The following is a 27,398-nucleotide window of genomic DNA, read 5'->3' as shown; positions in this document are numbered from 1 at the left end:
TACAGATTATTGACATCATCTATAATCTATCTGTGTCTTAGATATTCTGTGTCTTATTATGGCACAGAAAAAAATAGTTTTTTTCCTGTGGACACAATGAGTTAAAGACTGATGTGATTCATAATGCGACTCGTTTTGCTGGTGTTTGCCAGGAACAGTACTGTCAATGAGATTATTATTATTATTGTTTATTACCAAAAAATAATATGCCAAATTCGTGTATGTTATTTTTGTGCCAATGACACACATTTAATCGGAGATTGCAGCAGGCTGAAATCTGAGCACCTGCATTCATGCCATGCAGTTTTTAGTCCCAGCTGAGACAAATGTCACAAATTCTGGGACAATAAAAGTAATTTTATGTAGTTCTAGAATATTCGGATCTATCCACTACATGACAATTACAACAAACAGTTTCTGTGACTGTTTCTTTTCTCATTAGTTTAGGCATGTGAACAATGTAGTACTACTTCATAACTTGAGGTCAGGCAGGGTTGTGTTGCAACCTCTTCAACCCAACGAGCAATAAAACTTGTTTAGAACTGGCAATGTTACATTACCTTTTGAAAAAATAAAAAGATATCTGCTTTCTTTTTCTTTTTATAGAATTCTCCTGTAAGACAGCTGTTGTAAGTTTTTAAAATACAATTTCACTTCCAGTTTTGGACTTTAAAATAAAGAACAACATGAAATTTTAGAAATAAGAGGAAGGATGCATTTCCGTTAATGAGACGTTGCTATTCATGGGAAGTGATGTAAAACATAAATGCACAGTTTTTAGCCCATAATCACACACACACACACATACACGCACACCTCCACGCACGCATGCATACATAAAAATATTACTGGTACTTTTAGTAGCATTCTGTTGTGGACATTCAATGCAATTTTTCCACCAATAAAAAGCAAACACCTGCGCCTAAAATCAAAATTTTAAAATAGTTTTTTAGACATTTTTAAGAACCACTTGAGCCACAGCTCACAAACCACTAAACTAGATGGAGCATGTCGATATTGCATAGAAGTGGTCTTACAACGGCACCACGAGGAACCCCACATGCCATATTTTTGTTCAGATTTATAAAAGACAAAATTATCGAAAAGTAGCAGAAGTTCTCTCCCACGTTTCTGCTCTCTCTGTGTCATCAGTTGTGTAAAATGCAGAGTTGGCATCCTCTAATAGTTTCTGATACATCAGTGTTCAGATGCCATTCAAAGTCTGGATGGCAAGACATATTGTTCTCCATAATTTGAACTATGGTTACCTTGCAGATCTTGAAAAGAAATATTAATAATAATATGCCATGCAGTTTTTATTCAGATCTTTTGCTTCATAAAGACTGTAAAATGATTCCACTTGTGTCCTGCACCTCTCACAAAGAATTTGAACAAGTTAATTCAACAGACATGTTTTATTTTGAAAAACAAATAGAATTACTCATTTTTGCATTTTTCTTTTTTTTTTTTTGCAGTAATCAAACACCTACTTCAACCAAAACTTCATTGGATTTGGATGCTAACATTAAAATCAAAAGATGGTCATTATTATTATATTTTACATTCAGATATTTAAATGGTAAAGACTTACTTATATAAGGCTACGTTGTTTCATACACATACAATAACTCAAGTAATAACTAAACAAAATCTTGCACATTTTATTGTGGTAAAAACAGTCACAGACAATAACTTACAACAAATCTACCAACAAAAAGTGCTGTTTTCATGTAAAAACTCAGTACCATATTAGATGAGATTATTAATAATGCTACTTATTGCTGAAACCTTCCGCAGTTCACTTAAAAAACTACAATATCTGTCTTATTGTGCAGCACTATTATGAGTTATAAATCTCCTGATCTCCTATAACTTGATCAAAAATAAATAGTTAATAGTGTTTTAAACTTTCAGAAAAAGTAAAACAGTGCAAAAAAACTACTTGAAAAATTAGAAATTTGAGTAGGATTGAGCAAAAGCAAAAGTCTCAGGAAATCTCTACTAGTGCATAAAGTTTACATAGATTCCACTGCTGTCCTCATTGTCATCTGAGCCCATTCGTACCTTAAAGCCTCAAGTTGTCCAGAGGCTTTGGAAAATAAATCTTCAGCAAGAGCAGGAAAGTATGGCTGTGATGTAGAGCTCACGTGCTCAAGTGTCCGATATTACATCGCTATAAATAACCTTTTTGTTTTGTGATCACACATATTTTAAATATAAATCTCAGTCATTCTTGTTCCAGTGTTGGGGTGCATTTGTTACATCAGCTTTGAACGCACAAAGACGACCTCTAATGCCCAAAGTTCACAGCTCTCCTGTCCCAGAGTGCCCACAGTTTTCAGTAGTATAATGCAGCTTTCTAGTGCAAATCTATCCTGTAAAGAGCAGGTCAACACACAGAACAAAATTAATCATCCATTACATATGACTAAAAAAGGGTTAGTAAAAGCGAACAGTCATTGGTAGAACAGTTAATGCAGCTGAGGTCGATTGTGTTTTTAGAGAGGTTGTAGTACATGGAGTTGACCACATGGGGGCAGACAAAGACAGTGAGACGGTGGAGGCGGAATGTTGCCTCCTAAAACAAATATCAACTTCAAACATGTAGTGTTACATTTTAAAATCATAAATAGAAAGCCCAAACGCAACCAGAGGCACAACACACACAGACACTCTCTCTCACTCATCCATATGATAGATAAGTTGCACTGCATATCTAAGAAAAGAGGAACCTTCACAATACCTCTTTACCCTGTGGCCTCTTTATGCTGCAGAGGAAGAAGAGGTGGGCGACTTTCTTTCATCTTGATTCAAAAGATACTGGCCACTGTAGTCAAAAAGTCTCCCATGGTTTGGCTAGTTCATTTCAAAGAGTCTAATTCCATTGAGGTTTTGGGGTCAAGTTCAGCATCACCTTGTACTTCAAATACAGATTTCTTGATGTCTGGGAGTGTAGGGAGCAGAAAAGAAGTTTCTAGTCCAGTTCTTCTTTCTGTCTTTGACGCATTCCTTCAGACTTCAACATTTGTGCCCTGCTTAGAACTACCAGTGATCATCAAAAGGCATCTTGGGAACCTGTATGTGCATCTCCACGGGTTGGTCAGGCGGACAGTCCCTCCTGTAGGTCACTGTTTTCTCATTGGTTGTAGGAAAATATGAGCGATCCTGGCAGATGACAGAAACACACAGTTAGCAAAAGTCCCACATTCCAGCAAACAATCAGTGCCTTTTAGAGGTATTGGTAAACCTTAAACATTTTCATTTCGTTACGGTACAACCACAACCTTCAGTATCGTGAAATGGAAATAACAGAATAGTGTTTTTGTATTTAACTCCCTTTTATAGATGCACCATATACAGCCTGAGCATCATATTAATGTCTCTACCAGCTTTAATCATCAAGATATCGAGATTTGCTTTGACCGTTCTGTTGTACAAAACTGTTCCTGGTCAGTCAGATTGAATGAAGGTCATCTATAAACATCAGTTCTACCACAAATGGACCTCAACTGAGCCATTCCAGCATAAAGATTTACTAAAATCTGAACTTTTTAATTATATGTATTATATTGCATATAGAATACTAAGAGATAACTACCTGGTAAAAATATACAGTTGTAGTCAAATATTTCAACACACCCCATTAGAAAACAGAACCTGTTTTTTTCTCACTGATTTTAAGTCAGACTATAGCTTTCATTTTTTAGGTCTGACAGGATTGCAAAAACATACTTGGTATTTGGTAGAATAGCTTTTTAAACTGAATGGCTTGGGTCAAATACTTTGGGTATTTTTCTATAAACTTCTCACAATAGTTGGAATGTTGCCCCATTCCTCATGTCAGAAGTGGTACAGCAGAGTCAAGTTTGTAGACCGCTATGTTCACACAAATCCTTCAACAAATATAAAGATCAGGGATTTGTGATGACAATTCTAAAACTGAGTTTCTCTTAAGATGCTTTGTAATTCATTTGGCAGTATGCTTGTCCTCTTTGAAGACATATCTGTGCCCACGTTTTCACTTCCTGGCTGATGTCTTGAGATTTTGCTTTAACAATTCCACCAAATGTCATTTCTTCATGATGCTTTCTATCAGTGTTGTACTGCTCTCAAAAAGTTATGCAAAATGGAGAAAATAATGAAACCACCTTTTTAACTTCCTGTTTGAAGCTTTTGCTGTCTGAGTTTCAGAGGCTTTGTCGTATGTTTTTTTAATAACAAAAACATGAGATGTAGATTCTCTGTCTACTCAACAGCAGCCTCATTGAAGTGGACTTGAGCAACTTTCAGAATATCAATTTTCTGTACTATAAAATATCGAAGTGACTAAATCTTAACACACCATCAGTGCTGTGAATTAAACTCCCCTTGAGAGCAACTAAACATTAAAATAACAAATTGAGGTTTCAAATATTACCAAAACAAGTATATGCATTAAAGGGCCAAAGCAGAGAGTTCCATTAAACTGTTTTGCAGTTTTGTTATGAGGTATAAACATGATGATTCAAATCTCCCTTGAGCCAGGCTGAGCAATTTTAGCCCATACATCCTGACAACACATCTCTTCTGCATCTCCATATTTCTTCAAACCCTTGCTCCTCAAAGGTGCTGTATGTCAGTGTAGGGTCAAAAATCTGGGAACTTTAGATGTGGAGCAGGGAGTTGGGAGGAAATGTTAAAAACAGCTGTGCCCCACAGAGCAGACTCAAATTTCTCAGTCTTCAGCAGAGAAAAACTCGTTAACATACATTTTCTCTGGATTGAAGGACTCCCTTACGCCTCTCAGGACTCAAGAGACATAGGGCTTCCCCTCAATTAAAATCCTGCGGTGCTCATGAGATGACAGTTGAGGACTAACCTTTCCAGAGCAATGGTAGCCTAAATCTGCACCAGCGCCCCCTCGTGGCATGACTCTCCTCTGCAGCAGCAACCGTGACAGGGCCACCACCACGAGCCCACACAGCACCGTCAGGGCGCACACACACAGGAAAGTTCCCACCAACCGCCCGCTGCTGACTCGCTCTGTGGAGGGACACGCCAGCACATCAACATTCAAATGGCTTCACTGTAAAGATCTAGCACTAGCAAAAAGATGGAAATGAAATGCATTCCTCATTGGCCTATAAATGCTTACAGTATAGACATACTTACAATTTCTGAAAATGAATCTCACTGAGTTTGATCTTTTAATAGTGTACTTTTTTTCCATGATTATTTGATGAACTTTACAACCAAGAATAGTGTGCACATGGTTAAATTACTGCTGGATTTTTTCACTGATCCAAAAAGGATTGGATTAACTCCCCAACTAATACTTGGTTAAATGTCCCTTTCCAAGTTGAAGAGAAAACAAACACTTTTTGTACCCACCAACAAGTATCTGAAATCATTCTGGAATAATTCTGGATATTTTTATCCAGAATATTCCAGTTTATGATAGGTTTGAGCCTTAGTGACTTCTGGGCTGTTGCCAAACCTCCGGTCAACTTTAACACGGTGTTCAGCTGGAAAACGATCCCAAATACACACCAAAGCTAGTTTTTGAATAGAAAAAGCAAAATGCAACTCTAAGTAACAGTACTGGAATAGTTCAGACCTAACTGCTTTTCCAAATGTATGGACAATGAGAAATGGTGAGGGGTTTTTCCAAAACTTTCTTGGGGGGGCATTTATCCAAATATTAGAGGCATACATTTGAGCCTGCACATATACTTTTAAACTTGTTTGGATAAAGAAAGACCTCTGAAATTTAAACTTGTAAAGGACTAGTTGCTTTTAAAACTCATTGAAAATGAACCCCAAACCAATATGACATTCAAACTATTGAGACTTCAGACAGCATTGTGCTTTGTGGCTACATAACTTGTTTGATTCATAATATCTATAAGGTTAGAAATTCCTCATTATACTTCTGAGAAAAGCTATATTTGAAAATAGCTTCAGTTCTCAAATGCTTTACAACCTCGTTGCTCCATAACAACTACAAGTGATTAGTCCAAGAGTGATTAAATATCAACTTGTTAAATTTTCCTCTTCCTCTTCAGTGCTTTAAAAAGTTCATGCCTTTTATCCCAAAGAAGACACTATTTCTGAACCACTTTCTATTCCAGACTTTTCCATAAAACCTTTTAAATGCTTAGCTCAGCAGACCCAAAGCATCATCTACCACCACCATACTAGACAGCTGGTTCTGTGTTCTTAGCTGTGAAAGTCTAACAAATAAGGAACACAAAAGGCCTTGTATTCCACTGTTTCTGATTATCTAGAGCAGAAGTTAAAACTGAGTCTGCTAGGCAAAAGCATAATTTTTATAAGCGAGTGTGAAAAAGTATCAGAAGAATTGCATTATATTGATCTTATCCTGATAAGATGCAACATAAATATCCCAGAGCACATCTATTCATACATATGTGCATCTGGATCATACATTTTATGAAGACAAATGAATAATTTGCATTTAAATTAGTACATTTTTGTGAGCTTTCAAATAACTGAAATAAATCCTAAAGGGATACACTAAACACACCCATATACAACTAAAACCACACACACACACATGCGCGCCCACGCCCACACACACATAGTGCTCAGTCAGAGGCAGCTGTGCCAGTGGTGCTTTGCTGAACATTTAGCTGGCTGTGTGTCTGCTGGGGAGCATGTGCGGATGACGAGCTGATCGCTCCAAACAAAGAGTCCAAAGAGCGCTCTGACATTTTGTAACTGTGTTTCCATAGAGACCTGGTTCCTGCTGCACCCGGGGAGCAGTGGGTGTGAACGGGAAGAAAGTGTCCCGTCGGGCTGGGGAAAAAGAGGGGGACGGGGAGGGGGCGCACAATGAACAGTCCTGTTCCAAAAATTTGGAAGGCGGGGATGACCTGTAACACTTGGATGTGCAACATCGTGTGAGCACGCACACCGGCACAGATTAGGTGAGTGTTTGTGCATGAGAAACTAACAAAGTGAGCTGGAAACTGAAAGAAAATGTAAAATACAGCTGTAGCACTGACAGCCGGCCTGCTGACTCCAATCCACCAGGGTGTACTGAAGCAGCCGTGGTAGCAACGGAAGTGACCTCGCAGGAAAGCATGTGTGTGTGTGTTTACATTGTTCTGGTCTTTTGCTAATGTGAAGCTGAGCCTGACCGGAGTGCGAGTTGATCTGAAACCGACACTGACAGCTGTCATTTCCGAGCAAATTCAAATCTCAGACATGTTAAAGATTCAGACCAAGAACAAGCCTGAAGTCAATTTGAAAGTCTTGGTATATAAAAATGCTGCTAGTAACTTAGAAAAAGACAACAGTTGTGAAAAACTAAATAAACAATAGATTTCACTATCTTGATAATACTGGAGATACTGGTAATAGCTCCTCTTTAGCAAATGTAGCTTAACTTAGCATTCATTCATTTTAAAAATTCAGTACCTCGTGTTACATGAGGTACTAAATAAAGATAGTTGGGATACATTAAAGTGTCCCAAAGAGATATTTTAATAATCCCTTAAAGAAGATGATTTTAAGGCAAGAATGATTAATTCTTAATGGAACGAAAAACCATGCCAATGGAAATTATTGAGCTTGTTTTAATTTATCATTAATTGATTTACTGATTATTGTGACAAGCCTTTGCATGATAAATGGAGTCATGATTGGTGATGATCTTTAATTATCACCTTGGGATCATTAACATATTTTTGAATTGAATTGAATCCAAATGTAATTCAGAGTTGCAAATGGTAAATCTGAAATTATCTAGGTCACGCTGCACCAAAGCGAGCCCCAAATTATCATTCTTCCACCACCGTGCTTGGCAGCTGATGTCACACATTTGTGCTGAGATGATGCGATGTGTTTAGGCTAAACTTAGCACTCTGTGTTGAGGAGAAACATCTCTAATTTGGTGTTGTCCATGTAAAGAACTGGTGTAGAAGCAAATGGAAAACCTAAACTGTGTGGCTGGTTGTTTTCTTCTGTAAAACCTCTCAAACATCTGTACAGTTTTGGATTTCATGTCCAATCTGCAGCAGGGAGACTCCGACACGCAGCTCTTTTGTAACGTCTATTTCCATTCCACTGTTCGACTTCTGGATGAACTCGTATGGCTATCCACCTCTGGAAAGACTGGCAGCTGCCTTGAATGTTTTTCACTTGGGAGAGATATTTTTCATTGTAGAAAGATAGATTCTACATTATTTTCCAAATTGCGATAAAATCCTTCCGAGTGTGAAGGGCAGCCAGAGTTGCTCTAGTAAGACTGTGCCTAGATTGCCTCTAGGATTGCGCTGCTCATGGTGGGAGGCTCTGTGACGTTAGTTTTGATTCGTTCTCTTCATAAACCTTTGTTCGTAAATTTTTCTGTCCCGAGGCATTGTGTTTTGAAGAGCTATTCCCTCCGGATTTGGGTCATGTTGCAGGAAGGATGTTTGCTCTCGCTTTTTCTATTTTAGGGAAAGTTGGTATAACGAATAACCGTGGCAACAAGGTATTGTTGCCACAGTTACGCCTATAAAAACCTTACTTATTAAATCTGCAGCAGAACTCTTTCTTCTGTGTCCAAATAAACAATGATTGATTTTGGTTTGGTTTGGAAAATCGATACAAAGAATTATACTTTTTCTCACCAGCATTATCTTCAATTCAATTCCAGCATGATAGCTTATTCTTAGTCACAGATCTTTTTTTGTTTATGGTCCATGTATGTCCAGAAGCTTTGTGCAAATTTTGTGACTATCTTTCAATAGCTCTAGATGCACTACCGTATCTGTTGTTGTTTCTAACATCAAGAGGAAGGTCAGTTAGATAGGAAATCTTTTGAAATGTGTGCACACAAAACAATGCTGCTCTATCCAGGTCAAACCCAGAACATCGTCCCACTGAGCTGTGTGTTCAGAAAAGCCAATAAGCACAACAACACGTGAGGTGAACACTAAATAGCTTGAAGTCCATGAAGTCCTCAGAGTTTTAGGATTGTTCTGCTGACACTGTAACTTGAAACTGCAGCGCTCTAGCTTACAAAAAAAACATGTCCTAATGTGTACAGAGTAACAACTACCCAATCCACATGTATCTGAGTTTTGTCATAACTTTGCAACACAATTATTGTGTGGCACTAACTTCTTCTTTTAGCCCATCTTAGGTTATTGTAGCTATTTATAGAAATATGAGGGGAAATTATAAGTTCTTTGCTGTGCTGAGCTGCACCTTTAAATAAAACCATGGGTCCTGATCTCAACTTAAAATATGTTCATTTTTGTTAGCATGTAGGCATTAAACATTTCTTCACAATCCAAGTTTCTACTTGTTGTACCTGAAAAATCTGCTTTGGAGCCGATATGAAGAGAGCAGGTGGTGTTGCATAGCTCTGCCTCTTTTTGGGAGAGACCTTGAGAATGATGGCAGTCCACATTCTTACTAAGAGAAAGAAAAACAAACAGACAAAACAAATGACCAAGTCAATGCTAAAACTGTTTGAAAAAAAATGCTACAAGAGTTTATTTTGTGCATTTAGGATTTAAGTAGTAATTGACTAAATACCAGGAGGATTTTCGGATGACTTGGCAGGTAGGACATCTCTCACAGAAGTCTCCAGATCGTTGGGGATCAGTACACACACACTTGCCACACACACACTCTCCACAGCCACTGCAAAGCAAGCCGTCTGCAGATTGACAGCTGGTTTTGGAGGTGGGACAGCTGCAACTGTCACCTGTCCAGCCGACCTCGCACACACAATCGCCTGACACACACACACCTCGGCCTGAAATTGAAAAAAAAAGAGTCTCAATAAGAACTCAGAGGCCTTAAAGGAGGAGTGCCTCGTCTTAAAGTATTTGTGATTCAGCTGGAAATGAAATGAAATGTTTTTCAACCTTACCTCCACACAGCTGTCCCTTCTCATATGGGCAGGAGAAGTCATCCATTTCACAGTATTTCCCGTATACCGTCCCAAGCCTGCTTTGCTCACACACACATTTTCCGCACTCGCACACTCCCCTGCCGCTGCAGTTCACATTTGACCCATCTGCTTTGCAATTTCTATTTGGATCTGAGCTCGAGTCTTTCATATGTCCGTGATCTGGCCTCTGCTCTTGACTGACACCGTGGTGGCTTCCCCTGCAGGGTGACTGGTCGTTGCCATCACAATGACCTGTTGGTCCACATTTGCACTGACATTTAGAGCGGATACTGATGACAGTGGACTCATTGTAGCCCACCGGATGCACCAACATCCTCACATCTTCATCTTCACCATCATCAGTACAGGAGTGTTGGCCAACGGTGATGTTAAAGTAGACCTGCAGGAAAAAGTAACATCCCACAATTTACTATTTGCTGGCTCAACACCTTCTGAATGACGTTTAAGTGTCTGATTGCTCACTAATGAAGTTATGTATGTTTTTCAATATTCTAAAAGGCAGAAGCAATATAGAGCTTGGCAGTACTTTAAGAGAGGCATCATAAACGAAGGTCTGTGCGCCCTGTCAGTTTACTTACAAACCGCAGAACAGGAGAAGAAGCATAGATTGATCTGGGGGCTGCTGATGATTCAGAGGATACATGAAAAATGACTAAGGGTTTCTAAAGGTTGAAAGCTCACACAAACCAAATCTATAAACAACACGCAGACAGGACTGCGTCAGCAAAATGAGAAGAATAGCATGTGCAACAAATAAACTAAATTGTGAATGCTGCTTCTGCACCTAATTTTAGCATGTCTGAAAAGCAGGTGCAAACTGGCAAGCAAAAATATCTGTGCTCACTGTGGCAAGAGAGAGGCTGAAATGCAATGACAGGGGGCTTTACTTGTTAATTATTTGGAGCATTAAAAGAACAGTATATTAAAATAATAAAATATAGATTTAAAATATCCTTTAGAAAAGCAGACATTGAGCTGTGGGGTCATACCAAATAATTTCACTTTTATGGCAGCCCACTGTTTTATGTCTTGATGCTCTGAAGGAGCAGAAAAGCTGATGCAGATTATATTTTATAAGCTGCGTGTTCCACAAATAGTGTGGGCAAAAGATGTCTGCATGGGACAGATTAATGCTGCTGGATATTCTTTAGGCAATACATCAGTGCTAACACCTGCACCACTGTGCAGCCCACACTAGATACAACACAAGTGATAAAACTGTGACATATAAAAATATGACGATATGATGCTATATGCTATGATATGATGTGACACCATATTATATAGGTGTAATACAACACAATTCTGGACAACATAACAACATATAATACATAACGAGGCATTTGGGGACTTCCAACTTTAATATCTTTGTGAATAAAGTTGTTTTGTTGAATGATATATTGGATAAACATCTTAGCACTCCGATTGTGAACATGTTGAATGTTGTCTGCTGACGCTTATTTGAACGTATACACCAATTCAGTTTCACTGTAAGCCTGGAATAATTATGTAATGAAACGGAAATTCTCAAATTATTTTGTTTTTTAAAGTCTACAATCAGGTATAATGTTCAGTTAACAAATAAGCTAATATAAAAGCTGATTTGGGACAGCACAAAACTTTCCCTTGCTGATTTTGGCTGAAGACAATTCTGAATACAGGATGTTTAGCACAGTGTACAACTAATGCTTCACTGACTGGAAGTCTTTAATAAAATCCAACTACAGTAACAGTAAGACTCAGAATAATTATACTGCTGTTGACTATACATAAAGATTTGAATCTACAGTCAACCTCTCTTGATTTTTATCAACCTTCTGGTAAATGTCGGTACTTTCCATAATACAGTGTAATCCGCCCATGGATGAAAATGCTGGGCATTAATTTGTGCACAAAGGAGTAATTATGTGGCAGTGAGTAAGCACCTCAGTGTTAGACAGAGAACACCAAATCTTTTGGTGGGAACAAATCTTAGGGAGCAAGTAGAAGAACAGAAGATTTCTCAGTGGATATAAAAAAATTTTTTTTTTTTCTTCTGACAGTAGCATTCAAAACTACTGCAGCAAGAAGCTACTGTAGTAGAGTACTGAAAGGAGCTTTCTGAGTTGGAACTGGTAACCAGAGGAGTCTGTTTCTAAATAAATAAATGCTCTACCTGCCAACATTAATGCTCTCATATTGAGCAAGGTATGGGTTATGAAAAGTAAAGGTCATGGAATCACATGGGAATGTTTTCCTGTTAAATACATACTATAATCCGCTCAATTCGGATTATTTACCAAATCTCTTCTGTCGCGTAAAGCTCTCAGTGATGTGTTTGTATGTGCCAAAGTAATCCGATATGTCTCCTGCACTCTCCGGATGCCTCTTTTTAGAATTTCTTTCTTTAATTACACAATAATGGCTTGTTTTTTTGTGTTTACCGTCTGGCCTGGCTGCACCCCTGAGCAGCTCTGGTCCTTGGCGGTGGATCCGCGGGGACAAAGAGGAGAAACAGACACCCAGTACCTGCTGACTGCCTTGTCCTCCACTGACACTGACACCGCCACCTCAGACAACAGTTTCTGTGGAGAACAAAAAACAGATGAACCGGCAGCATTAGGTTAAGGTCCTAAGTTCAACAATCAAAGTTAATTTGATGATTTAAATCAAGGTTAAGATAGAAGAAACAAACTGTGAAAGCTTCCTTATTTCTTTTTATTTTTTCCTTCCTTGCTTTCCGTCTCATTAAAAGACTTCTGAGGACAAGGAGGTGGGGCTAAAAATAGCATCTTTGTGTCTGTCCGAGATTAGGACACATGGTTTCTGTAGGGATCTGATAGCTTTTATAATGGAAGCTTCTGTTCAGGCATCGCTGCTTGTGTGTGTGTGTGTGGGTGCGTGTAGGTGTGTGTGTGTGCCTGAATGCATCACAGAACACCCAGATCTGTGGATTCGACAGATTCTCGGAGCAAACAATGCCCTGCTTTGCCGCAGGCGAGCTTATAGCCCGGAGGCTACTGGCAGTTGAACCTCCTAGTCTCACACACACAAATAGACTCTCACTCACACACACGCACACCCCATCAACCATGTTTTAACCATGTTTTAACCATGTCTTCTTCTTATGTCTTTTTATTTTATTTTCTGTTTCATCTGCCCAGACAAAACCACAAACTTCTCCCTTTATCGGATTTCCCAAGTTCTGAAATGTGAATAGATGAAAAAAATACAGGCATTACAAAAGCTTTTCTAATGTGAAGCTCTTGCTCTTCTCGATGGCACTTGCATCTTCCTTTGATGAATGAAAGAAGAAAGGGATTTTTAAAGAGAAACCACAGGTGGATGATTTTACCTTGTACGCATCTACCACCAGATCTATAAGGTTCGGTGCCTGAAAGAGGCCCAACTTTCCCAGGATTGCTCCAGGCAGCAGCTTCACCAACTCCTAAAGAAGGAAACATAGCTGGATGTCATTTCTTATCCAAATCAGAAAAGGTGCTTCATTATGCATACATGCAATTTTTTCTTAAGTTTCTGTATCAAAATAAAAACAAGTAAATGGTATTGATTCATTAATTACCTCATACCACTGGTACTGCATCTTCTCCACAGCAAAGATGGGGTAGATATGGTTTTCAAGCAGCTTGTCAGACAGTAGACCTAAACTGGGATGGTCCTGTGAAGGAGATGTTTGCATGGAGTTTACCCGTGATCCTGGTGAAGCAAAGCGTAATCAAATATTCAGATTTACAGATTTGCAGATTTAAAAAAATGACGTTCCCACCATCTTTGTGCTTCCAGTGTAAACGTTGTTGTCCAGGTGACACCGGCCGTCGTGCGGAGTTACGATCCCCGCCAGCTTGCTGTCCAGGGCGAGGTGGGACGGCTGATCTGTCATCAGGAGCAAGAGGCGCTTTGCCTCTGGCCGCCAACCAACAGCACGCTGCCATAGAACAAGAAAAAGAGGTCCTATTTAGTCACACCACCAGAATTAAAGAACTCTTTGGAGGAAATCTCTGCATTGGATGTGAGATAACTCATATACATGATTGTATGGGGGCTATGACACACTGCACCACAACTTTTTTTGTTGGAAATGTGATTGCTTTATGACAAATACCACCACAAATCTACGTCAACTCTGTTTCTGGAAAGCCGTTTCAAAATTTCCCCCATTGTTAAAAACTCTTAAATCACTCCTTATCGATACAGTCACAGCAACTGATGTGGAAAACTCTGCAGGCTTCTTATTTTAAGGATTTACAAGTGCGGTCGAGGAAAGAAATGCATATTGAAGCAGTTTATTCATCTGAACTGCATTAGTTTCCTCGATGATCGGGCCTCGCTGCAATGCCAAATTTAAGCAAAAGCAGCAGAAATTCCCCCCTTTATCAGTCAGAGTGGCTCCTTCTTCATGTCTGTGAATCATCAGAGACAGTGTGAGAAAATGGGACCATGTGTGCACGTTTGTGTATTTAGGGAAACTCACTGAGTTTATAGTATGCATGATGTAATGGAGAGTCTATTTCTGAACGTGACCACCACCGAGGTGACTGAAATCTTGCCTTCTGCTGCTCCTATTCACATGATGTGACTCAAAGCCCCCCTGCAGTCGTTTTGTGAGCCTCGGTGACTGTGTGCAGTGGTGTCATTACTTAAACGGGATTCCTGCAGCAACACGCAGCGCTGAGTCAGAATGCTCCCAATTGTTCCAGCACAAATGCCACTCTCAGCGTCAGACGGGTGGCTCAATGCGTCATTCACCTGGCAGACAGCGGCCTGCAGCATGGCGTCCAGTCCTCCCTCCGGCGTGTCCACGTTCGCGGAGATGCGCTGGCGCTTCATCACTCGCGTGAACTCGCTGATGTTGCCGGTCATGCTGAGGACGTGGTGGAAACCGTGGGCTGGACGACAGCGGATGTGGTAATCACTGGCAAAAAAAAAAACAAAAACAACAAAAAAACCCCCAATGAGACAAGTTTTTATTTACAACTTTTAGGAACACAGTGTCCATCAATAAAACCTAATTAGTGAATTAAAACAGGGACATTGGATCTAACATCTATATGATTTGATTTGGTTAGTTTGAATATGATTTTGTTAAGATTATCAGTAAAACTATTCATAATTTGGAGGTTTCTTTTCTAGTAAAGTGCCTTGACATGACATTTTTAATTTGACATTTACTTGTGAACATAATAAAATATTTAATTTATTTGAACTCAATCAAAGAATTGAGTTCATTAGGAGAATTTGGCCTCTTTCACAAACACTTTATGCTTTTCCCACTGAACAAATGTACTCAAATTAAGACGTGCTTTTTCAAAATATTTCAGAGAGAGATTACGCTACTGCATTAAAAAAATATTTATCTATATTTTGAGCACCTCTAGATTTGGTGCAAGGAATTAATAGCTGGATACCTTGCATGACTCTCCTTTTATCATAAAAATATGATTGCTATGTGGGATAATGAGGTAAATTTTGAAGTGAGACATTACTATATAAGACAAATGACACATTCTCCTCTGTACCTGCACGGGTTGTCGATTTTGGAGGGATGGACACTCATGAAAGGGGAGACAGGTTTGTCGACGAATGAGCCAAAACCTAGCCAAAGGTCTGAGGTGTGTTGCGTCATCCGGAGGGACAGTGCGACGCCCACTGTCTTGAGCTGCAGGTCAGAAAAGACGAAGGAAAAGAGCGTAAGCGAATAAGGAAGGAGATATTATTGGATATTAGAGAAAAATGAAGTAGACAAGCGGAAGGAAAAGCTTGAACAGGAAGTAGAACAATATTTTTTCCCCTAGTTCCTCTTTTTTATTTTTCAGGGAATTTGTGTAAACTCAGTTTTGAAATCAAATTTTAGTGATGAATCACTTTTTTCCCACACAAGGGCAGCGATAAAACAACGACTGACAGTCAGCCAAGCCTACATGATCAAGGTTTTCCTGCATGGAGGCTGATACATCCACCAGGTAGTAGAGATCTACAGGATAGCGCTCCAGTTGTTTCACGGCGACAACAAAACTGGCCTCTGAACCTGGACACACACAGACACGCAACAAACGGTGAGAAAACCGTGAAGTGACTTCGGTTTAAATGAGACACAAAATCCCGAGTTTCAGCTTGTGCACCTGGCCGGAGGGTGATGCTGATTTCCCGTGGGGACACTTGTGTGCTGTTCAGCGTGGCATCGACCTCCACTTTGACGTCCGACCGCTCCATGAACTCAGGCCTGCAACCTCTCCTGCGAAGGTTGTCCGGCAGATCGCAGCGACGGCTCTGCTCAGCCCCGTGCAGATAGTCCTAGGTGTCAAATGTGTGAAAAGATTTTTAAAAGTTTCAGTTTTTATCCAGTATGACTATTCAATGTGTAAATATTACATTTGCTGATGGAGAACAAGCTAAGCCAAAAAGCAAAGATCTTTCAGAACAACGAACGCCTTGTTATCTCTTCTAATGAGCAGGACTGTGTTGCTGCAGAAATTTATGTTTGGGTTTCGCTAGTGGATCTAACATAATCCATGACAATGGATACATACAAAGATGGAAGACTGGACTGACAGAACCACGTCCAGTATTAGTGGGGCTAATCTGACTAAGCGGGAGTAAAAGCCGTCATAGTGAGGTGGAACAGTTTTCATTTTCTTTGTCAGTCTTTCCTCAGTTTCACTCCTCGCCCGTTCATAGTAGTAGTGGCACATGAACACACCGTTAACAGGATGTGGTTTCACTTCACCTTTGGTGTTTGCAAGGTGCGTTGGTGATGGAAAACTGAAACCACTTTCCCTATCACTTACCTTAGTTTCATTTTCTATTTTGAGCAGTTTCATTCTGTTTGTATTGATTTGAGACAGAGAGACTAGACATGAAAACCACAGACCTTGCATTATTTAAGCCCTTAAATTTCCCCTCTTGAAGTACTGCCAGTTAATATGTAATCTCTCATGTCTCCATAAAGATATAACAATTATTTAAGCTTTTGAAAAAAAAAAAAATAAGGTGAGAGACCACCTAAACACTGAGTAAAAAGGTTAATTGTTAGTTGTCTTGACTGCACAGCCCAACAGTGTCACGACTCGTAGCTTTGGAACGAGTTACTAATATTTCGTACTTGCTGACTGAGGCATGGAAATGCAGTACAGTGGCAGCACAGTTGTAAAACCTCACTGCTGTGTGTGTGTGTGTGTTCCCAGTGAGTTATTAACCTCCCATGGGTCTGATTTCAAGCGTGTGACGAGACCAACAAGATTGTGCAGGCGTGTAGTGGAGCAGCTTAATTACTGGGGGATTTCTACTAATGCAAGACAGAAAAAACCACCGGAGCGAAGCGTCTGCCAGTCTACAACAGGAGTTGAGACTCTTTCTAGCTTCATGACCATGAGCTGAACCTGAAAGCCAGACTCGCTTCTGTTTATTTTTAGCTATCACTGACCAGCTCTTTAACACCTAGACGTTTCTGACGGACTTCCTGGGACTTTCCTCTCTGGGCTAGGGTTGTAACTGCCTATGTAAACACAAATTTGGATTTACATAAAAGCCGCTAACGCTTTGTTTTTAGTGCTTGTCTGAGCGTGGCTGTGTGAGCTTGTAAGAGGTTTTGGAGGTGATGTTTGAAGGCACTCGGCCCAACAACATGCATTCAGAAGAAATTTGGCATGGGAGCGTCCAAACACACACTTGCTGACATTATACTTCTACTGTGATGTCACTGCACGTGTGTGTGTGTGTGTGGCAACTGGTGTGGCACTGGGAGGCTTTGGAATTTCTCAAAGCTGATCCAGGGGTGGGCTCTTTACAAGAAAGACAAGACAGGGAGACAGAAAAAGACAGATAGAGACAAACAGAGGGGGAGATGCGGCGATATGCGTGAGCACGGAGACTAAACACACGGACAGAGTGTGGCTCCGTCTCGGAGAAAATGTTCACACAGAGGCTGACGCGCTCACACAGGTCACACAACGCAGACCGCTTTGGGCTCAAACATACACATTATATTCTCATTTGCGAATGCCACGAAAGCTTTGGTGCGTGTCATCTGAAGGAATGCTGCTGAAAGGCTGCCACGTTCCCACTGTTTGCTTTATTTCTGTTTTGTCTGTTACGGACAAGAGCACACACACACACACTTGTGTACACATTCCCACCTCCTGGAAACACCAAGCACATTGTGGTCCACGTTGTAGGCAATCTGCGCAAGAGGTGATGCTGGGCGACCAACACGCTCTGGCTCCTGCGGATAGACGGAAACAAAAAGGAGCAGGGAAGAATGTGCGATTAGCATATGAAGGAAACGTGTGAGTCAATACTCATTAGTCATGCGGCGAAATCTGTGCAGACGTGAAGGATCTCATATCCACTCATGATGAGGGAAGAACCACTCGGCATCTCGCGCCGAGCCATTCAGCACAAATTAGCAAGTGTACAGCAGTGTGGGAACAGGTGCCGGAGTTGTTGGAGTGGTTCCCACACACTCACACAAAGTAACTTTAGACAGTAGTTTTAAGAAAACAAGAAAGAAAGGAAAAAGAAAGAAAACAGGCATGTTGGAATAGAAAGTGATGAAAGGCCCATCATTCACCTTGTCATTCCTGTAGTGGGGTTAATGATGTATTAGAGTAATTTACCGACTAAAATCCAATTTCCCAGAGCCATTTATGTTAGTTACAGAGCCGTAATGTGGGACAGAGAAAGAATGTTGGTTCCAAGCATCACTAGCAGACCCATTAACAGGCTCTGACCCAATTAGGCACTTTGACCGCAATTAAACCCCCTTCAATGATTTAACTGTTCATCCAAAATGATGGATGGCGAAGCGAAGCAGATCAGGCTTTTCCAGGCTGATACATTTCTTTAAAATCTAATCTGAAAGTTGCTTTTATTTTATTTTAACAACTATAACGACCTAAATTTCTGGCAGACTTTTGTTTGCCACCTCAAGCCGATGTGATTGTTGCAGCTGAGAGTTTGGGGATTTCCGCTCAGGTGCCCGTGAGCAGGCGAAATAAGTCTATTGAGGCCAAGCGATTTTGTCTCATAACAGTCCATTTTTTGTAACACAAATCTGACCCACCCATTTTTTTTTTTCTACGTATGTCCAGGTGTTTTTTTTTTCCTATTAGGGTGTGGATTTTGACCTGGTCAGCTCCCACAGTCAGAACTGAAATAAACTGTACTAAACTTTGACAAGACACTGTCCCTGTTCAGTTTGAGCATCCAGCAGTGTACCTGTCACCTATTTTGAAGTATTTTTGACACTTAAACCAGTACATTTAATTTATTTAGACAGACTTGGCCCACTCCACTCAGAAATGAACAGTAATTGCTGGAGTTTCTCATCCTATTTGCTGCCATTATCTTTATGTCCTCTCGCAGCTGTTTTTCTTTTCACAGAAGATTTTCTCTTATCACATCTCTGTAGAGTCATTGAAGGGGCAAAAGCTTCCATTAACTATGTTGACCATATATAGTACTTCTGCCTCTGCTTTACTCTGGTTATCTGTGTTTTTCTCCAGTATATAAAGCTTCTGATGGAACTAATGTGAACGGCATTTATGTCCTCTCTTTCTGTTCAACATAGACACAACACAGAATTGGTACTGCTGAACGTTTGTCTTTTACTGTGTCTGTTGTCTCCACTCAACACCCAGTCACCCAGTCACTCAGTCACTCAGTCAGGGCAGAAGGCTGCTGATTTTGAGTCTGACTCTGCAGGATGTTTCTTCCCTTTAAAAGGAGCTTCTTCCTTTCCACTGTCACCACATGCTTGCTCAGCAGTAAAGGAGTCCAGTGGCGACTCGGTTGGGTTTTTACTTCGATTCAACTTGATTGTGATTGCAGCAGCTTAATTTTTGCTAACTTGCACTCCTTCTTTACACATTTTAAGGGTTCTCTGTTTAATTCAGATTTTTTTTTTCTATTTCATATTTTTGCTATATTTCAGTATTAAGTTTGTATGTTCTGTTTCAGATTCCCGTGGACAACTTTTCACCAAATGACATTATTTAAGCAACTGAATCTGATTATACTGGACAATATTTAAGATCACATAGCCCTGTATGTAACTGGAAATGAACTTGACTCTGAGATTGCACTATCTGTATTGGTAAGAACTTAACTTAGGCTACCTAGAAATGAGAAATAGTGTAAAGCACCTTTAGCTTGTATCTGTTGACATACAAAATTGAATGGAATTGAATTAAAATGTGTTTAATTCACATCTTTAAGAAATGTGAACGTGTTATCACTCCCCTACAGAGATGACAGACTGCGTCCAGACTTGATGCTGTGCAGTGACTGTTTGAGACGGCAGCACTAATTGCTGTGATATTATGTAATTGGCTCTTAATGAGCCTCGACTCACCGCCGCTGGAGGCTTCTGCGCAGACGACGAACGCCACGCAGCAGAGCAGGAGGACACGCAAAGGACGGCTGCGTTGCCAGGAAGTCATCCTTCACACTCCGGGACGCCCGAGACGCGAGAGCCTGAACTGCTACTGGAGGTGGAGGTGGGGGCGGACCTGGTGACACTGAGCTCTGTGCGTCCGCCGCCGCGCCAACAATAGCCGGGACTGCCAGAGCGAGCCGCGGGACATTGTCTTTCACACACTAACCTTCTAATCCCGGAAAGGTATTCCCAAACCCCGACTCAGATGAGCTTACAAGCGCCCTCCCCCCTCGGACCACGGCAGAAAGGTGGACTGCGGCGACAGCTGCGGCTCAGGTCCCTCCATCTATTTTCCAGGTGTTGCTGTCGCGTCTGTCTCTCGGCTGCCCGGTGGAAGTCTCAGTCCGCAGCGGGGGTGCAGGAGCGGGGGCCCCCGGGGGACAAGCACAACGAAGGAGCCGCTTCGTTCAGCTCAGCCCGCGCACTCCGACGCTGCTGACTGAAAACATCACGCACTAAAATCCAGGAGAACGAGCGCGTTTTAACCACTGCACTGACTGCCGATGGCATGGCAACGCGTTTATTCCGAGAGGGGAGGGAGCAGAGAGAGAGAGAGAGGGGAGGGAGAGATAGGCGATAAAGTGGTTTCTACGAGGAGTTGTGATGTGGTGCATTCCAGAGTGAACCGTGGCCTTGGACTGAACGGTGGTGTTTATGCTACTTCTTAGGGGAGCCATTTAGCAGCACTGAGAGCTCCTGTGTTGGAGGTAGAGCCTAAAGCCTGGTGGGTGGATGAATGATGGAGGATGTAGCCAGAGCTCTTGCAGTGGGGTTCACAACCTGGAGTTCCAGGCAGAAGAGGTGGGGGTCTGTGTCTATTGTGCGGGGATTCCAATGATTCCAACCTCTCCTCTTCAGCTCAGCTCCAGCCAAATACTCGCTGAAACAACACAGCATTTGGAGGCAGAGCAAAACAGACAAGAGGACAATAGCTTGTCCGCCTCGTGGTATTATCGTGCTCCACTCTTTTATAAGTATGCCCAACAAAACAGGCACAGCCAGCCCTAGACATAAGCAAGCTAATCATTACCTTAGCCACCCTGTCCCAAAACCAGTAGGGGTCTTCCGAGAGCACAAGAAATGACTCAGGAGTCAGGTCTACAAATGTACATTTTCACAAAAGTGATACAATAAGCGATTGTGTGTTTATATTTAAAATGTCATGCATGCAAGCAGGATGTAAAGACTTTTTTTTTTCTGAGTAAAACATTTGCAAGGCGTCTGGTTCCAGACCACAATCTCCACTGGAAACATATATTCACCACCAAGGGAAATTTGTCCTGTTGTTGTATTTTCTTGTTTTTCCTGCAATTCTTGTTATTGTCTGGGAGTCACAACTCACCAGTTGTCTAAATAACTGGGGAAAAGCACAAAACTTTAAATACCACAGTATTTGTTCATAACTCATGCAGTCTGGAAGAGTTGGGCATTGTTTTAGACATGGAAAGCCCTAATGACAAATTTAAGCAACAATTTTTCAAAACTGAGGTCTTAAAAAATAGCAAAGACTAGGAAAAGTTGTTCACATGTTTTGAAGTAAAACATTGTACAAATTAAAGTTGGGAAAATAAACAGGAACAGCCCACTGAAGTCAGAACTGAAGATGGAAAAGGGTTGTTTCTCACCAACCCCAATCTCCAAATTCAATATGGCCGACAGCAGCAGTGGCAAACCCTGAGTTTGCTCTTATGGGAGTTTGTATCTCGTTCATGTGGCTGACAACCTGTCCAGGAAGTACCTCTGCTCTTTCCACATGACCCCTGGAAATAGAAACGAGACCCTCCCAATAATACAAGCACAAGTGTCTATACACAATTGTCCCTAAGTGTGTAGATGCTTTTACTATCGGGTTGTAAAATGCTATTAGCTTGTATGGCTAATTGCAAATATTATGTCCATTGAGTACAAATAAAGGCAAAGATTAGAACATAGTTACTGTAAGTTGTGTCTGATGGTGTTCACACATCTATTTTTTTTTATTTCATTCTATACTGGTGAATTCTTGAAATATTCTATACTGCCGAACAACTTTGAATAGTATCTCTTAGAAGCAAATATCAGTGGGCTTGATCTCCTCTGTTTTTTGGCTATTTGGGATCATTTCTCTTGGGTAGAGCTACTTAATTTGCTTCACATTTACCCCTCAGCCTTTATCTACCATGTTTGACCCCATCTGCCCCTCAGGAGTCTGGAGCAGAGCCTAATACGCCTCTCCTCTCAATTATTCATTTGGCAAATGAGGATTACTTGGTTGGGGGAGAGCTGAACACCTCCCAGTCCACGGTCCTACCAATCACTCTCAATTATGATAATGAAGAAAACACACAGCACACTGTTTTCCGAGTGTGTGAAAGATCCCTGTGAAATCCACAGACTGTCTTTATCCGGATTCCAGACCAGGTTTTGTCCTCTTCTGGATGACGGGAGAGGCAGGGGGTGGAGGGGGTGGAGGGCTCTGGAGGGCAAAATATGGATGCATTCTCTGCTGTGCAAACTTGATAATGGACTCTAGTGTAAACAGATCCCTACCTCTGTCAATGCTGGTCAGTATCAGCATCCTAATGACAGCCGATGTAAACCTGACACAAAACACTCCTCCATTGTAATCACTCCTCTCCCCCTCGTCCTCACCTCTTTTCACTCTGCCCTCCTTGTGTTTGTCTTAGCTGTTGGCCTGACTTTCCATCACGCTGGTCTGGTTTCATCGCTTTCCAACCACACATTCAAATATACACCCATACAAAAATATACATGTGCACCACAGTAGTTCTTACCCACTTTTCAACCAAACACCTGCCCGATTTTCCTGCTCTCCCTCCCCCAAACCTCTCCTCAAAGTTCCCTCCTCTCAGTGGTTTTCAAGAGTCTCAACCTCTCTTTGGATTCTCATTCTTTGGCTAAACTGATGTGGGGACAAAGCAGGGGTCAGAGGTGAAACATGACCTTAATGGGGATTCCCAAACACAGATGCAATCTAGGAGCTGCAAGCACACACAGTGACTTTAACATTTAACAATTGTTTTGTATAAATATAATTTTAAAGACGGGCATTTTCACTGTGATTCCGTTACAGACGCAGCAATCTTAGTTTCCCTGCTGTGGCAAATGTCAATATGTGTTATAAAGTACCGGTAGTTTGAAATCCCCTTTGAAAATCAAAATATCATCTCCCTCCCACTCTTTACCACGAAGCCTATTTTTTTCAGTCTAGGTTTGTGTCACCTGAGGGGGAGAACCTCAAATGGCATTCTTCTGCATGTCAGAGATTTCCGTCGGTGGAAACCGAACGCAGAACTGAAATCTTTAAACGTAACAAGTCAGCCCCATTAGCTCATCTGAGCCTTTTTTTTTTTTTTTTTTTTTTTTACTGAGTCCACCGTTTTTCTTAACATGAGTGAATAATTACATAAGCTTGATCTTGGATACTTAACTCATTTCAACATATCCAACAGGATTCAATCCTTTTTTCCTACTTTGAATCAAAGCCAATATGACGTGCTTTTAATGTCAACAAAGGTTGTTTGTTATCCAGTCAATGCAGATAGATTAGGATAAAGAAGTGTGCTTTATATCGTTACTTTGTGTCATTTATCAACATTTTGTCATTTCCATCATTGTGGAGATTGGAGAATTTGGAAAATGGTTGAATTTGCCATTTCATTTCTTCTGTCGACTAACATCAAGAAAAGCCAAAAACAGATGTCTCCTCATTTCATGCATTTAAATACACAATGTACATGCTCTCAAATAGATATGTGCCATAGCTATGTATGTAGGTAGATACCAACCAAATCAAATCCTAAAAATAGGTTGTAGCTGCAACTTTGATTTAGTTTCATGCGGCAAAGTTTCCAGTAGAAATTCAGACTTCATACACGTTCCTGCCAAGTTTCAGATAGGAGGCTTAGAAAATCAGATTGATCTGATAAATGATTTCCAGCACCCAAGCCAAAAGTGCCTATTTAATAATCACATAATGAATGTGGTATGCACTTATAGTTCATTTCAATTTCACTTCAGTTTATATATTCATAGCCAATTCACAACAAATATGGTCTCAAGGCACTTCATACAAACTATCTTTTTAATTCTACCGTACGTACAATCTAACGGATGTCAAGCATTATAGTAAGCGCAGTTAATTATTCAAAGTAGTTTCAATAGTTTCCATCTAAGTAAATTCTTGATTTTAAAACAAAATGTGCTTATAAGCTGCAAAATTTTAAGTTTCATCATTTGTTTTCAATAGTAAAATGTTTGATGGGGAAGTTAACAAAATGCAAGTTGAGGTGCCCGTATTTTTCTAAATGAAAGCAACTTATGTGCAACCATTTGGCAATTTGCTGAAGTCATTACATTGCTGCAATAACTCAGTGTCCTTGTATTTGCCTGCGTGGCTTGCTGCCCTGCAGTACCTGCTGCTTTCCTCAAAACACAATTGCTTTGTTTCTATGTTTTGGTTTGAAGAATATTTTTAGTTCATTCTTCACTCGTCATGTGGTGCCCTCGTCATCACTATGTCCGTTTTGGGATCATGCAGATGCAACAATTTCCATATAAAATTTATAATATCTGCTGACCCTTCCTTTTGGATGCTGCATCTGCAAAACATAAACACGATTCGAACAAATGTTCTCACTGAAACATGATGCATTATAAACAACATCTCAGAGAGTATACACAATACCCTTTACGTTAACTGACATGTCTAGTAAAGATGTAGAAATATACACCTAAACTGAGCTGATCATATACAAAAAAATGATGTCAAAAGTGTGTTTGTTGCACTGAGAAGTAGAATCAAGTTGAAAATGTCCCACAGTTGTAAATTGTGTATTGAAATTTCCGATAAACGTCAGTTCAAAAAGTATTAATACAAGCTGACGCTCTGATAAAGAACAGAAAATACAAAAATAAAAAAATCCCCCTGTGAACTCAGCGGTAGCGTTTGCATGAGAATTTATTTTTACTTGAACTATTGAAAGCAACCCCAACCACAGTGACTTGTGACTGCTGTTTTAGCGACAATAGATAAAACCAGTTCCTGTCCCTTTTTTTTCACTTTCATCAATAGTTTATGGCATGTTGATTTTTTTGACAGCAACATGAGGTTTCAATTACAAGAATTCGAACATACGACGAGTCGCCAGGGAATTAACCTACTATTATTGTCAGCTGAAGTCTAAAAATAAACTGAAACACAACTGAGTCAACTTCTCTTCCTCATTTTTTAATGTTATTAGCAAATCACTATTGAATATGAATTACCCTAACAGAGATTTGATTTGAAGTTCAATTTTGTAATTCCACAAGGTCACAATTTTTAAAAAAAAACTTCTTTTTTTTTGACAAAGCCAGGAATGCTTGTCGTTTCAACATCAAAAATTTCCTTTGAGGTCTGATGCCTGAAATCACACACTTAAGAAAACATTGTTTTGCTGTTTCCTGGACATAACCTAGGAAACCCCGCGGTTCAGACAATGACAACGTTGCAGTTAAGATGACCATCCGTGGCAGTGTGGTGGAAAGAAATATGCACAGCAGTTTAAACACACCTACCCTTATCCCAACCACCAGCATGACTGCCAGCACATAAGTTACCCTCTAAGACCACAGTGAGCCATGTTTTTTTATCTCTTTCCCTCATAAAATGTAGCTCCAGTCATCAGTAACACAGAATCTCCAGACTGAACGCTATGAGGATTTTTATTGTTAGGTGTCACATGCATTTTATTATAACCTTTTACATTGATTATACATAGAAATGTCATATAGTCTCGAGACAAATATTGCTTACATAGTATTGTGCAATTGGTTTTGTCCTTTTCCTATGAGAATACAAAAAATATTTCACTAACTAAATAAATACTTTCATTCCTATCCTACACCAAAGAGGGCAATGGCTTGAGGCCAGACACACCTTTAAAGGCTTTGTTGCTAAGTCACTGTTCGCTAAATTACATTTCAGCCAACTTAAATAACACCTAAATCAGATAAATATGATAGAGATTAGAAGCGTTACAGGAGTTTCGTTGTGTATAATTTGGTCTGCAAGGTGACACGGTTGTTTTCATTATTCTTAGACTTAGACTTAGACTGACTTTATTATCATTTTGCATGCACAGGGTGTATACAGAACGAAATTTCGTTGCATACGGCTCAGGACAGTGTTTTGAGGTTCCAATGTTGTGAGGTTACTCCAGAATAAAATAAAATACAGTATAAAATATGAATATAAATATGAATATAAAATATAAAGTGCAGGACTGACAGTAAAATGGAAGTTACTTAGCTATGTATATGTGCAAGGTATGAAGTGGAGACCAGTTTTTGAGTGCAGTCCAGTTAAGAGTTCAGTAGTCTGATGGCAAGTGGGAAAAAGCTGTTTCAGAACCTGGTGGACCTGCACCGGATGCTGCGGAACCTCTTTCCAGAGGGCAGCAAGGAGAACAGTCCATGGTGGGGGTGTGAGGGGTCACTAACGATGTTTCGGCCTCGGGACACGCAGAGCATGAGTGTGTTTTCTCCTGGTACTATGACTTCCTCATCATGCTGTATGCATCAAATATAGCTTTAATGAGAAATTTAACTTTGCAATTTGACAGCTTGAAATTGGCCCCTGGCTCTTTAAGAAGCTCCTATTTTGTCAGCGCATCATCACAACAATGCCTTTCCCTGATGTCGTTTTCTTAGGACTGGGAAGCAGTTTATATGATGAGCTCAGCAGATGCACAGTTCCACCAGATGTTTGCTAATTGCTGCTGCCACTAGTCTGGAGGAGCTGTATGAGGAAGGTGATTGGGAGGGGAGCTCTGTGAGGAGGAAGCTCGGCTTAGAGACTGCAGCTAAAAGGAGGAGTTGCGTGTGTTATGTTCGAGTAAGCGTCTAGGCACCTCCCACTGGAGATCAAAGGATTTCTCAAAAATGCATGAAAGAATCAAAACAACAGTCCAGGTATGATTTTGATGAAGGAATAACATTATAGCATTACATAAAGCTCATAAAAGTCAATGTGAACCCTCCTGTTATGGTGCAGGTCAAATTGATCCTTTT

At 40.4% G+C, this 27,398-nt stretch overlaps 1 protein-coding gene across 2 annotated transcripts; it reads right to left on the bottom strand.

The window, feature by feature from the left end:
• Positions 1 to 1,443: 1,443 nt before the first annotated feature.
• Positions 1,444 to 22,295, bottom strand: itgb8 (integrin, beta 8). Of its 2 annotated transcripts, XM_028036962.1 has the most exons (15): positions 20,262 to 22,293; positions 18,046 to 18,131; positions 16,033 to 16,204; positions 15,832 to 15,938; positions 15,430 to 15,569; positions 14,660 to 14,825; positions 13,680 to 13,838; positions 13,476 to 13,571; positions 13,248 to 13,340; positions 12,337 to 12,477; positions 9,872 to 10,292; positions 9,532 to 9,754; positions 9,305 to 9,408; positions 4,859 to 5,022; positions 1,444 to 3,165 (listed from the first exon to the last, which is right to left on the bottom strand). In XM_028036962.1, the coding sequence occupies exons 1-15, from the start codon at positions 20,347 to 20,349 to the stop codon at positions 3,043 to 3,045; spliced, it is 2,283 nt and encodes a 760-aa protein (XP_027892763.1). In that variant the 5' UTR covers positions 20,350 to 22,293; the 3' UTR covers positions 1,444 to 3,042. The 2 variants fall into 2 exon arrangements, with proteins under 2 accessions (XP_027892763.1, XP_027892764.1); XM_028036963.1 differs by lacking the exons at positions 1,444 to 3,165; positions 4,859 to 5,022 and having other exon boundaries at positions 9,305 to 9,404; positions 20,262 to 22,295.
• Between the last annotated feature and the right edge of the window lie 5,103 nt (positions 22,296 to 27,398).

The sequence above is a fragment of the Xiphophorus couchianus genome, chromosome 13, assembly GCF_001444195.1.
Source record: "Xiphophorus couchianus chromosome 13, X_couchianus-1.0, whole genome shotgun sequence".
In the NCBI taxonomy this organism is placed as follows: Eukaryota; Metazoa; Chordata; class Actinopteri; order Cyprinodontiformes; family Poeciliidae; genus Xiphophorus; species Xiphophorus couchianus.
This window is presented reverse-complemented; position numbering and strand designations above follow the sequence as displayed.